Source organism: Amblyomma americanum, chromosome 10 (assembly GCF_052857255.1).
Source record: "Amblyomma americanum isolate KBUSLIRL-KWMA chromosome 10, ASM5285725v1, whole genome shotgun sequence".
Lineage (NCBI taxonomy): Eukaryota > Metazoa > Arthropoda > Arachnida > Ixodida > Ixodidae > Amblyomma > Amblyomma americanum.
Genome location: NC_135506.1, coordinates 4,813,024 through 4,825,623, shown reverse-complemented (window position 1 = coordinate 4,825,623; position 12,600 = coordinate 4,813,024). Strand labels below are relative to the sequence as shown.

At 46.9% G+C, this 12,600-nt stretch overlaps 1 protein-coding gene across 2 annotated transcripts in view; it reads left to right on the top strand.

The window, feature by feature from the left end:
* The window catches only part of LOC144107969 (uncharacterized), a 29,624-nt gene that overhangs the window by 14,041 nt on the left and 2,983 nt on the right, over positions 1-12,600 (top strand). Inside the window, exons 8-11 of one of the 2 annotated variants that reach the window (XR_013309446.1) lie at positions 2,335-2,950; positions 4,792-4,892; positions 6,970-7,122; positions 11,701-11,769. Coding sequence is in view for 1 of the 2 variants with exons in the window: in XM_077641226.1 (XP_077497352.1) it covers positions 2,335-2,950; positions 4,792-4,892; positions 7,039-7,122; positions 11,701-11,769 (870 nt within the window). In the remaining variant the exon portion in view is untranslated. The remainder of the gene's footprint in view (positions 1-2,334; positions 2,951-4,791; positions 4,893-6,969; positions 7,123-11,700; positions 11,770-12,600) is intronic. The other variant, XM_077641226.1, reaches the window with a different exon arrangement.

Sequence of the window (12,600 nt, the reverse complement as noted above, 5' to 3'; positions counted from 1 at the left end):
TCGTTTGTAGCAGCCTCTTGGGAGCGTATGGCCGACCTTAGCTGCGCTAGCTTGCTTCGGCATTGAGCTAGCCTGGTACAGCGCTGCGCTCGTAAGCACAGAAGAGCAGCAATAACCATCTGCTGCCTCTGTCGCAAGTCCATTTCCTCAGCAGGTGCGTCGTCCGTCCTGTGGTCTGCCATTTTCATACTGCTAGAGAACTGACCTTGCTTTGGATTGGATTGAACGCGTCATGGATAGCCGTGATTCATAAGTTAGCGCAAATGCAGATATGCATAAAAGACATTGAAAAGCGCAGGAAGGCTATTAACCCTGTTTCTTGTTCAACCTTTGCAACACATTGGAACATACACTGAAATATTGTCTCTGCGCCGGTGTTTGTCCACTGCAACTGCCATCACTTCAAAATGACATTTGACATTAGTTTTGGCCGTGTTGCAGCGTGCAAAAATAAATGACATTAAGTCGAGCGAATGACATTCGATGGGAATGACTTTAAATCTGCCATGTGGCAGGGGTATTAGAAAGCCTGGGTGACAGGTGAAATATTTGAGGAGTATGTGTGGCAACTTGGCCGCAAGTTCGCATCCACGGGCAGCAGTGTCCTATTTGTTGTCGACAACTGCCCGGCACGTGTTGAAATCCCACGTCCAGGCCATCAGGATGGTATTTTTACCTCCGAACACCACTTTGATCTCACAGCCGATAGACCAAGGCGTCATACAATCGGCACCACCTGCTCAAGCGCATGCTCCTTTGCTACGACAATGGCAAGGAGTACTCCATCGACCTCCTCGGAGCCATATGCCTCATGGTGTACGCTTGGAAACAAGTGGAGCCCACATTGATCAGGCGGTGTTTTGAACAAGCTGGTTTTTCCAGTGAAAGAACTGTTGATGCCGATGCAGAGTATTGCGACCGCATCAGTGCACTCTGCGCAGAGGAGGGTGATTCCAACGCAGTCAGCTTCGCCAAGTATCTGAACTTTGAGAGTGATGAGCAGACAGGCTACTTGGACTTGGAGTGTGACGTTACTGCTGTTGTGAACATGCGCGATAACAGTGACAATAGCGATGACGACACTGACGAGCCTCCCCGTGCACCTGCTGTCGGTGAAGTTATCAAATCGCTGAACGTTATCCACAGTTATGTTGAGTGCCACGGGGGAAGTTCTGAAATGTTTCAACTAGTTGACCAACTCGAGAACATGACCTTCGGAGCCACAAACTACCGGACGTGGCAAACCAGCATCTCTGATTACTTTAAGTAATTCAATTTATGCCAAATAAATGTAACGCGTTCCTGCAACGAATTTTTTTGCCATAGTTGTATATCTTGGTGTGTTCGGTTAATTCGAAAACTTGCTTAATTCGAAGATTTCTCGTGGTACCGATGACTTCAAATTAACAAGGTTTAAGGTTTTACTGTGTATTAAATTTGATTGACTTTGTCGAGCTGTTGTGGTCATTAGAACTGTTTATATTCAGGTAAAATTGTTGACTGCCTTGCAGGCGTTGTCATCATGATTTCTCTTTGATGACATTAAATATCGACGTGTAGCGCCAACTCCGAATATAATGACATTAAAAAAACTTCAAAGCATTTACTGCCATTTCTTCTGCATGTGTGGCACGGATATAAGCCAGAGTCGGGCCTTCGTCGCATCCGCTTTACAGCTCACTTCGCCAATACCAAAACAAGTGACGCAGCCACGGGTAGTGCTTCGATTCTTGCTGTGAACCAATTCTGCATCAGCAAGCCCTTCACATTCTGCGCGAGGTGAAAGTGCAGTAGAGTCTCTATGATACGAATCTCTCGGGGTGCGAAAAAAATTCATATCATCCAAATGGACAAAATTTGTATGCAAAAGTATAGAAAATGCACTCATGCAGATCTGTTTATGGCTGACTGGATTTATTCACGGCCATGCGGCCACAGCTCGCTACTCATGGTGTGTATGACACGATTATTGATCACCTCGTCGGTGACGATTAACGATCGCAGTGTTAGTGATGTACAGGCAGCACTTGATGCTCGAGGTTACAGTTGCGTCTCGCACATTCATATCATCCCTAGTGGTGCGGGAGAGAGTTCAGAACATCCGGAATTCCGCACATTGTGCACAATGCAGTCCAGGCATGAAATTTTGGAAATTCGTATATAGATTTTACTGTGGTTTGTTTTCATACGCAAGGATGGTCGCGAAGACTGAGGTGAACATACGGGAGGAAGTGAGTGCCTCAGACTCTTGTCGGCTGTTGTGCACCAAGATGAAGCGCCTCTCGATGGTTTCGTTTTGACAGTCACTGAAGTGTTGTCTATCTCTCTCTGCAGAATTCAGTGGAGAGTGAAGAGGAGGAAGACGAGAAGCCAGCCAAGAAGAAGGCCAAGCCGACCCCCAAGAAAAGCACGCCCGCCCCCAAGAAGAGGAAGGCAGCAGCCAAGAAGGTTGTCGAGTCCGAGGAGGAAGAAGAGGACGAAGACCAGGAGGAGTCTGACAAAAAGGACGAGTCGGACGAAAAGGATGAGTCTGATGACAAGGAAGAGGCCAACAACAAGGATGAGTCGGACGAAAAGGACGAGTCCAAAGAAGAGGCCAACGAAAAGAATGAGGTAGACCAAGAGGACGGGTCTGAGGAGGAGGAAGAAGAATCAAAGAAGTCAGAACCCCCAAAGAAGGCCGAGACTCCGAAGAGGGGTGCAGAATCTGCAAAAAAGGCAGACCCCGGAAAGAAGGCGGATTCGGCGAAAAAGGCTGAACCTGCCAAGAAGGCCGAGCCTGCAAAAAAGGCCGAGCCTGTGAAGAAGGCTGAGCCTGCTAAGAAGGCAGAGCCTGTGAAAAAAGCCGAGCCTGTCAAGAAAGCTGATCCCGCAAAAAAAGCTGAAGCCCCAAAGAAGGCTGAGCCAGCCAAGAGAGCTGCACCTGCCAAGAAGGCTAGGAGGAAGCAAGGTGAGTGGGTGTTCGCCATGGATTTAAATGTTGACTCATTGGTGTCCATTTCAAAGGGATCCTCTTGGTGAAGGTTGCTTTAGTACTGTTCTCATTTCTGGCCCATTGGTGACAGCTCTAACGTATTCATGAGACTATTGTGAGCACAGTGGCAGTCCTTTTGCCTGCCATGGCTTCTTTCTTAACCACACCTACCTTCAGTTCGTGCAGTAAAACAGTGTGTCTTTTTTAAGGCTTTAATTGCGTTATTTGTGTGGAGCGGGAAGGAAATCTTCTCCATTGCAGCTTACACAGAGTAGAGTGGTGCCGTGAGTTCAGACTCGCATTACTTCCAGTTCATTTCTCTTGGTACCGTAAAAACCCTCTTATATTACGAGTTGTAATTCCGGGATAGCAAAAATGGAAAAAAACGTTCTCATCCGCATATAATGCAAGTAAGGAAGAGCTCGAAGACATTCCGGAAGTCGCAGAAGTCGGAACGCCCTCCTATTATTTGTGTACGCCAGCGCGCCGGATGCAACGCGTGTAGTGCGAGCAGCAGGTACGGAGGTGCCGCGCTCGCGCCCCCACAGTAAAGCCTGATCAATTCAAATCATTGGGACCGCAAAAATGTTTGGTTAACCAACCAAAGCAAAAAAAAAAAGATGACCGATGCAAACAGCAACGCTGTACCTTTATTGGACAACCTCTCCTATTGTCTTATATTGTGTACACGCGGTCCCTCGAGCTCTCAGTCCTCACTGACAAAAATAAAAAAAAGACCTCAAATCAAATGCTTATTTTCCATGTATACAAAATGCATGAAAGGGCTGTGGAAAAAGCTGCCCACGGGCACCTTGACTGCGTCGTTAACTTAGTCTTTCCGAGAGCAGCAGAGATAATACTTGGACTAATAGCATACTAGGTAGTGCACAATCAAACAAATTAAATTTGTCGGTTACTTGTGCATTTAACAGCGCATACTGAGGGGCCAGTTGGTGAGACATTGCACTCAACGAAATACAGCGTTTCAGCAGGACAAAGAAAGGCGAGGACAGGATGGTGCTACACTTGCAACTCATTGAAAACGAAAAAAAACATCCCCTCACTGGGCAACAACACGCATGCGCAGGTCTTGAAAGAATGCAAAAAGAAAAGACCAACAGTAATAACCAAAAGATCAGCCAGCAAAAGAAAAAGTTCTTTATTTAGTTGTAAGTGTAGCACCCGTCCTATCCTCTCCTCTCTTTGTCGAAATGCTACGCCTTTCTTTGAGCATAATACTTGTGCATTGATGAACGCATCAGTTGAATGTCATGATAAGAGGAGGCGTGTACATTTATATTGTCATTTTGATAGGTCCAGTGAAACCTTGTTATAGCGAACTGGTAAAAAATTGTAATATAGTTAGATATAGCGGAAATTAGTAATATAAAATTTCGCCTTCCTGGACAGTTTTCCGGACCAGGACAAATGTTTCTTTAACTACGAAGTTTCTGAGAAAGCTGCATAGCTTTTCTTTGTAGCCATACGGCTGCGCTTGGGTGGATGGCACTGAGTAATTACTCCCTTATTACAAATCTACTCCACCTTGGGGGATTCCCCTAAACATTTGCCCTACAATGCATTACTGTGGCAGCCGGAGCATGCCTTGGCTGCTGTGCATCCATTGAAGTTGTGGCAAAGATGGGACTAGTTCGTTTCTCGTTGTCCAGGAAAACTGCGCAAAAACGAAGGCGGATGGAAAGAAATGTGCACTTTGTTTGGCTAGCTGTTCCTTCGTGTCTACCTTTTCCTAACCAGTCTAGTGCGGTTCTCGTTTGGAGGGAGGCGTAGTGGTAAGTTGCTGTTGTCCCATGCAGAATCAGAGGAGGAGGACGAAGCAGATGAGAAGCCCATCACGGACGGCAAGGGAGACTCGGCGGCTCCACCAAGCAAGGCCACTGACAGCACAGAGCCCACAGTGAGCTCTAATTTGTTTTTATGGGAGCTGTTCTGTATGGCACAGTCATCTAGTAGCATGCATTGAAGGCTGCTACTATTCCCAGTTGCACATGCTGAAACACTCATTTCTCGAATACATGCATAGACACAAAGAATCGTTATGGCGGTTCAAATTGGTAGTCCTGGGCATCGCTTTGAACCTGCGAAGGAGCTAAAAGTTTCCCATAATGTCCGAAAATCCAAATAACGATTAAAACTGAACGCAATCCGAACTTTGCAAGGCAAGATGAGGCACGCTGCAAAGGGACGTGCTCCTGATCGTTGGTTGGATGCCAGCATTTTAGTCCAAATTTCCCATTGAAGCTTGAGTTTTGGTTCGTCGCAAGAAAAAAAAAAAAGCTCCTGAATTGGACTTCTTGATTACTGTGCACAGTTTGGATGCCAGCTGTGCATGGATGGCTGCTGTAGTGAGATGTGTTGTCTTCGCTTTCCACATCAGCGTGCACATCTCTGTTTGTGCTCTTAGGCGAGCAAATAGACCAGCCTTACATTCAGACTTCTTGGTGTTAAGGGATGACACCCCTCTTAGAACTATTTTCTTTATTTATGGACAGATTTGCACCAAATTTTCACTGTTTGTACAATTTCATGTGCCGATTCCAAAACTGCAAACGGTTTCCTCCCGCAGCAGACAGTTCTAGATTTGTCATGGAAAGTATGTCTTTTGTTTGGAGGAAGCTTGGTTAATAAACATAAGACCTTGTGGACAAGATTTCTATTTATAAATGATCTAGAGTCACCAAGGAGTGCATTAAGGCATAAATGGACATTCTAGGACGACTTCTACGAAAGTTACAGCTGGTCAAACTTGACAGAGGGAAAGCTCATTTTGATCGCTGAGACAAAGGATTTATTTAGAAAATTTTCCAAAGGAACCAGTGGTCTAAAGTTAGCATTATTGCACAACTTGTGCATTTCTCTTTCTAGCTCGAAAAGAATTGTAGTGATAGCTGCTTTAGAACTGGAGATATCGCTGCTCCAAAATTGTGAATGTGTCAAAAATGCAGTTTTGTGAAATGGGGGAAAACGTTTTCGGCATATTTTTGTGGTACCAAGGCTAATTAGAAATCACTCAGTGAGTTCTGTGGGAGCACCATTTCCCGTTGACATAATTGCACTTGGAAAAAGGAAGTTGCCAGCGAACAGATGGCATGGTGGGGAAGCTGGAACCTGAGACGAGTGCCTTTGCACTGCGACCTCCCCGCTGTTGCGGCGTGCATTTGTATCTCACAACGGTACTATGACTGCAGCCAGCCCTTAACAAACGATATGTGCTCTTTGCTCATCTTGCCCTTTAAGACATTCAGAAGCAAATTTATTTCGTCAAGGTTTCAGATTCTGCACGTTGCGGGATGCCGTTTCGCGACGGCTGCTGGTGCCGCGCCACCAGCTTTACGGGAATGCTCGATCTGTCGCGTGGTGCAAAGTTTGGCTTGGGTTGTATTTAAGTTTCCTTGCAAGAGTTACTCAGCTTAGCAAATCAATTTCATTAACATGTAGCTCTGTAGCTCTCAAACCGTTATTTGTGTGTACATTACGTAAGTGTAGTTTGTGTGTCAAGAACGGATAGTTGCCAGTTCATGTATGCAATGCGCTTGAGCCCACTTATAATGAATTTGGCTGTCTATGGTGGGTTTTCTTTATTATATCTTGGTGTTTGCAGTAAGTGTACCAAGCTCATCTATTGGACTTGTGTAGTGTGCTAAGATGTCGTCATCAAGTTACTTCGTCATCAAGTTTCAGTACTAATGGCGATAAATTCAGGTCAGATATGCAGGCTGGCTGTTTGTGTATGTGCAAAACTATAGGTTTTTGTTGGTGGTGGCATCGTAAGGGCTTGGCATTTAGGTAATAAAAAACTTGATGGCTGTTCGGCTTTCCCATTTGGCAATGACACACCTATTTAGAACTTGACGGATAATGGGAATTCCGAAGACCTTCAACTTATACTTGCGGAAACTGGCTTTTTGACACAAGTGTTGAGCTCTGTTTCTGGTAAGAAAGGTTCTTGGGTCTGAGGTACTCATTTGGCGTAGAAGCGCCAGCTTCCAGACAGTCGTCTCCCATGACGTCTCACGGTGCTGCCAATTTGTGCGTCACACCAGGAAGAAGACATCAAGGAGCTGATCAGGAAGATCCTGGATGGGGCGGACCTCGAGGAGATCACGATGAAGAAAGTCATTCATGCGGTCAGTTCATGCCTGTGCCTTTGTTTGCGTCGGATCTGCCTGCAGTGCCTTGTATTCTTACTGGACGCCCTTCTTATAAAGACTTTGATAGCTGTGCTCATGCAGCATACTGTGAGCTGTGCTCATGCAGCTCAAAGCGGTAAACAAGCAACGGCACAATCTCGAAGCCAGCATTTAGAGGCAAATGGAGTTAACAGGCGATAAAACGGTGCCCTCATGTGCAGCCCAGCTCATTAGTGGCAAACCGAACAGCAAACGGCTTGGTAGTTCTGGATTACGCTGCAAGTGCATGACTGTTCATCCGGGAAAGTGACTGCCAGCACAAACGAGCCGGGCAAACGGTGCACAGTTTGTCCCCTCGCTGTTCGCACCTTTTGCATCCGCACCATTCTTCTCCCAAGCCTGCCTGGTGCTCTGGCACAGCGGGCAACGTAAAATATGAGTTTTTTATGCATTATAAATATATACAAGGGAAGTTATATATATATATATATATATATATATATATATATATATATATATATATATATATATATATATATATATATATATATATATATATATATATATATATATATTATATAATGCATAAAAAAACAGACCACTAATACAATACAGTCGAACCTGGTTATAACGAACAGCATGATTTTTCGGGATTTGTTCGCTATATCAAATATTTCGCTCTATCCAGACCCGGTTTTAACAAATTTCAGTATCCAGTTTGTTATACAGGCTATTGTGAAGTTGAGCAAAAATGCGCTAACGAAAGTAATGCCATGCCACTCACCACACATAATCTGCACCGAAAACAATTTATTGCACAGCAATCTGCACTTACTTGCAGTAGGCGGTGATACGGTTAAACCTCGATATAACGAACTTCAATATAAGGAAATCCTCAATATAACGAAGTTACAAGGCATATTCAACTTATTCCCCATTGGAAACCATGTATATTTTGCCTCGAAATAACGAAGTAATATTGCTGCAATTTCATTACAACGAAGTCGCGTATCCTAAAAAAATTTACCCGGAAGGAAAATGTCGCCGTGACGATGATGGCCGCGGGGAAAGCGGTGCTAGCGTGAGTGACTTGGGTAACCCACGCGGATGGGCCTCATGGGGCGCGTGGAATTCGCTCCCCTCTCTCTTCCCCCCGTCCGGGCCCGTCTTTATTTTTTTTTTTTGCTCGGTCGCCGGCGACGGCGCACTCCTCCCCCCCCCCCCCCCCCCCCCCCCCCCCCCCCCCCCCACTCCTCCCAGGCTTCTTTGCTGTGCATGCGTCAGCTTACACGCCCGTCTCTCATTGGATCTGCCAACCCATGTGATTGCTTGCGCACTTGCGCGGCCGCCGTCGCCGCCGTACTCCTTTGTCCGCGTTGTCGTGTTGTTCACTCGCTGCTACCACACGTGCTGGATACATCGCAGGCGTTGCTTTGGTTGCCCTCGTGTATGCCCGCGTGCGTCGCCGCCATGAGTGGCAAGCGGAAAGCCCTTTCGCTTGAGCAAAAAGAGGCGATTCTGGACGCAGTTTCGAAAGGCGAAAAGAAGAAGGACGTAGCGGCTCGATTCAGCATATCCATGAGTACGCTTTCAACAATTTTGAAAGGAGTCTATCCTCAGCTCAGTGAAGTGTGGAACGAGCGCCCAACGTAAGCGATTGAAGCCTGCTACGTATCAAGACGTAGATAAGGCTGTGTTCGCCTGGTTCATGGACGCCAGAGCGCAGAATGTGCCGGTAAGTGGCACAATTTTGCAGCAAAAAGCAAAGGATTTCGGTTGCCTGCTCGAGAAGGATTCATTCAAGGCAAGCAGTGGTTGGCTCCACCGTTTTAAGGCCCGGTACGGGATCGTCGGACGGCTGCTGTGCGGGGAGTCGACGTCGGCTGACGCGCCTGAAGCCGCTAGTTGGCTGGAGAAGGAAATGCCAGCAATACTGACGCGATACCAGCCATCGGACGTTTACAACGCGGACGAAACTGGATTTTTTTATCAGATGCTACCGAATCGGACGCTAGCACTGAAAGGTGATCGCTGCCATGGTGGCAAACAGAGTAAACTGCGCATAACTGCTCTGCTGTGCGCCAACATGGATGGCAGTGATAAGAGAGTGCCACTTGTGAATGGCAAGAGCAATAAGCCGCAGTGCTTCAGAAACGCTCGGAAGCTGGAAGTGGAGTACACTTCTAACACGAAAGCGTGGATGTCCCGCGACATCTTCCGTGACTGGCTCCGGGCGTTCGACAAGGATATGAAGAATGGCGGCCGCAGCGTGTGCCTCTTAGTGGACAATTGTTCCGCCCATCACGTCGACGACTTAGAGCTTACCAATGTCGAGCTACGGTTTTTTCCACCGAACTGCACGTCGCTGCTTCAGCCGCTCGACCAAGGAGTCATCAACAGCGTGAAGTGTGCGTATCGTCGCCGGTTGATCGACAAGCTGCTGCTCAATCTCCGCTTAAAACGCCCCACTAAGGTGGATATTTTTCAAGCCTTAGAGATGTTTTCCGCATCGTGGAAGGCGACATCAAAGGAAATTATCAAGAACTGCTTCCGGAAAACCGGGTTTGAGAACGGTGTGGCAGCAGCAGCGAGTGCCTCCGAAGACAATAACAGCACGGAGGCTAATGAAAGGGCTCCGTTCGATGGCGAGGAAGGCGATCAAGCCGGCCTTGAAGAAGCATGGAGGTGCATGGAGAGTGACGGGGCCGTTCCTGACGGTGTCGCTCTGGAAGACTTCCTCTACGCAGACTCTTGCGTCGTTGCCACCGAGGAAGTTACCGACGACTCCATCGTGCAGGATGTGCTAGGAAGCATGCAGGAGGACCCAGGCAGCGATATCGATGCTGAAGACGACAATGCCCCGAGCAGCCGCGAAGTGCTTGACGCAATTGATGTTCTGCGGCGCCACGCGAGTTCGATTGGGCAGCAAGATGCAATGCAATCCTTGTGGGCCTATGAACACAGTGTGAGGCCATCTCTGATTGCAAAGCAGACGCAAAAGAAAGTCACTGATTACTTTCAGAGGAAATAAAGGATGAGTGCTTACAACTGGCAAGTGATTTGGTAATGTTTCCGCATGCTAGGTACGAAATTTCGATGCAACGAAATTTCATTATAACGAAGTGCCGATTTTTACGACTTCGTTATATCGAGGTTTAACTGTATTGGTTTACACAGAGCGCTTAGTAACATCAGCGTGAATTGCATTCTGAACGCGTGATAAAATGTCAAGTGCGCTTCCTTGTATCTCGGCACACTAGCGGCACAGCATGTCTGCTGCGGTAAGTGATTCATGAAAAGTAGGGCGAGGGCGATCGTCTTCCGGCGGCGGCAGCTCCTCGTCCTCCTTGATGCCGGACGGCAGCACATCAGCAACGATTTCTGCATCTAGTGGGCTTGCTGCCACCACTACCTCATCATCAACCATCGCAAAATCTTCTTCGAAGCAGACATCGTGGGGCACAGTGTCAGGAACGCGGGCAAGTTCTTCTCAAAGAGCGGCAGTGCCGCCATCGTCTTCAGCTGCACACTCAGCATCGGCAGCCGCGTGGTGCAGTCCAGCATGCCGAAAACAGTTCACACGTTTTCATAGTTAATGCGACAAGCGTTTTCTTTTCTGTGCGCTGATGCGGCGAAGAATATCCACTTTGGCGCAAAGCGGCAGAGCTTACCGCTGCTTCGTACCCATGTTCGAAGTACACCAAAGGCAGGAGGTACGGGGACGCAGCAACGGTCGGAATCGACAGCACCAGCACACTATGACGCACGAGGAGCAACCAAACCAAGTGAAAGACTTAAACGGGAGAGCGGTAGGCGAGATGCGCAGCCATTCACATTACCATCTTGCTCTTTTCTACTGGCTATTTTTTATGACGCTGTTCTGTCCGGTGTCACGGATGCGCACACGTAACTTGATCACGTGGTGAGCAGTTGCCGAATAGGAGCGCTGCACAGCCGCGGGGCGAAGCCGGCAAAGGCGTCGGGGGCTGCTCGACTGGTTTGTTGCTTCCCCCTCCGCTCTTTGCGCTCTGTTAGTAGCACGGTGGTTAGTAGTCATTTTTTTTTTTTTTCCCCAACCCGCACCGTGGCACCAGGGAAGGGTGCAGGCGGGGGAGCGGACGCATTGAGGCATCCCGAGAGCCGGCGTGCGGCGCCCGTGGGTGATTGTCGACTGCGGGCTCAGTTCGCTATATACAATGTACAGTTCGTCATAGAGAGTACATTTCACATGAATAATGCTAAGACAGCTTCGAGTGTTCGTTATAAAGCATAATTCGCTCTACCCGAGTTCATTATAACCGGGTTTGACTGTACATATATAAAAGCCTGGGTAATAAATTATGGGTGCGCAAATTAAGCTAGTAAATACAATAGTAGCCTCGTCTTCAAAAAAATTCAGTTGTGTTTCTTGAAACAGTGCCAAGGTTTTCTTTGTTTGTCGGGGCCAAATTTTCATCAAAGGCTAATCATCTTGTTTTCCTTAATGTTTGTAATTTCACTTTCCTGTTTGCAAGTGCCGAGATATCTTTTTTCAGGCACCGTGTGAACTGTGAACACCATCTGCTTTTTGTACAGGTTTTCGACAAATACCCTAATCACGACCTGTCCGGCAAGAAAGAGTACATCAAGTCAACAGTGCGATCGGTAGGTCCCATGCGTGCTGACTTGTTATCTGTTACCAATGTTTGGATATACTTTAGCTTTCGTTTTGAGTACGTCATAGGCATTTGTGACGTCACTGATGTTTCTCTCATGCTTTATGTGAAAAACTGCTGGTGAATCATAGCATTACTAATGGTTTTCCTTAGATGAAATAGTGGAATAACTTCACTTACTGTGTAAGTGAAGTGTGAATGTAATGCGATTTTTTTTTTATCCAGGAATAGAAGTGAAGTCACCCCACACATTAAAATTGAGTATTATGCCGAGACCAAAGGCACACTATACCATTACTCACATATTGTTTGACAGGTTGTGTAACTCATCCTCAGCTTCAGGGAAGAAAGAAAAAAGTTGAAATGTTTTGTACGTCGACCGGCTCAGTACATTACACATTGGAGCAGCAGTAGCGCAGCGAGAAACTTGTCACCGTAGACTGCACATTCACGTACTGAGTGGGAATTAGAATCATCATCTCGAATAAAGTGCAATAGAGAACATGCAGGGCATAAATTCCTTCATCTAGTTTTTTTAAAGTTTGACAGACATGTTCAACATCTGCAGTGCTGCCACTGTCGCATGTTAGTGGCAGTAATTCACTTCGGGTGCACAGGAGTGTGCCGTTGTCGGTACCTGACACAATTTTCAGCGGCATTGAGCTTGTGTTCTGTAGCGGAATTTTTCGGCAGCTGTATCTGTAAGGCGGTGGCTCGTTTAAATACTGCAGAAAGTGGTCTCCAACATTTGAGAGGAATTATTTGTCGTGCAGCAAAAGTTCCGTTTTTTATGATGAGGCCGCAATTATGGACATTCACT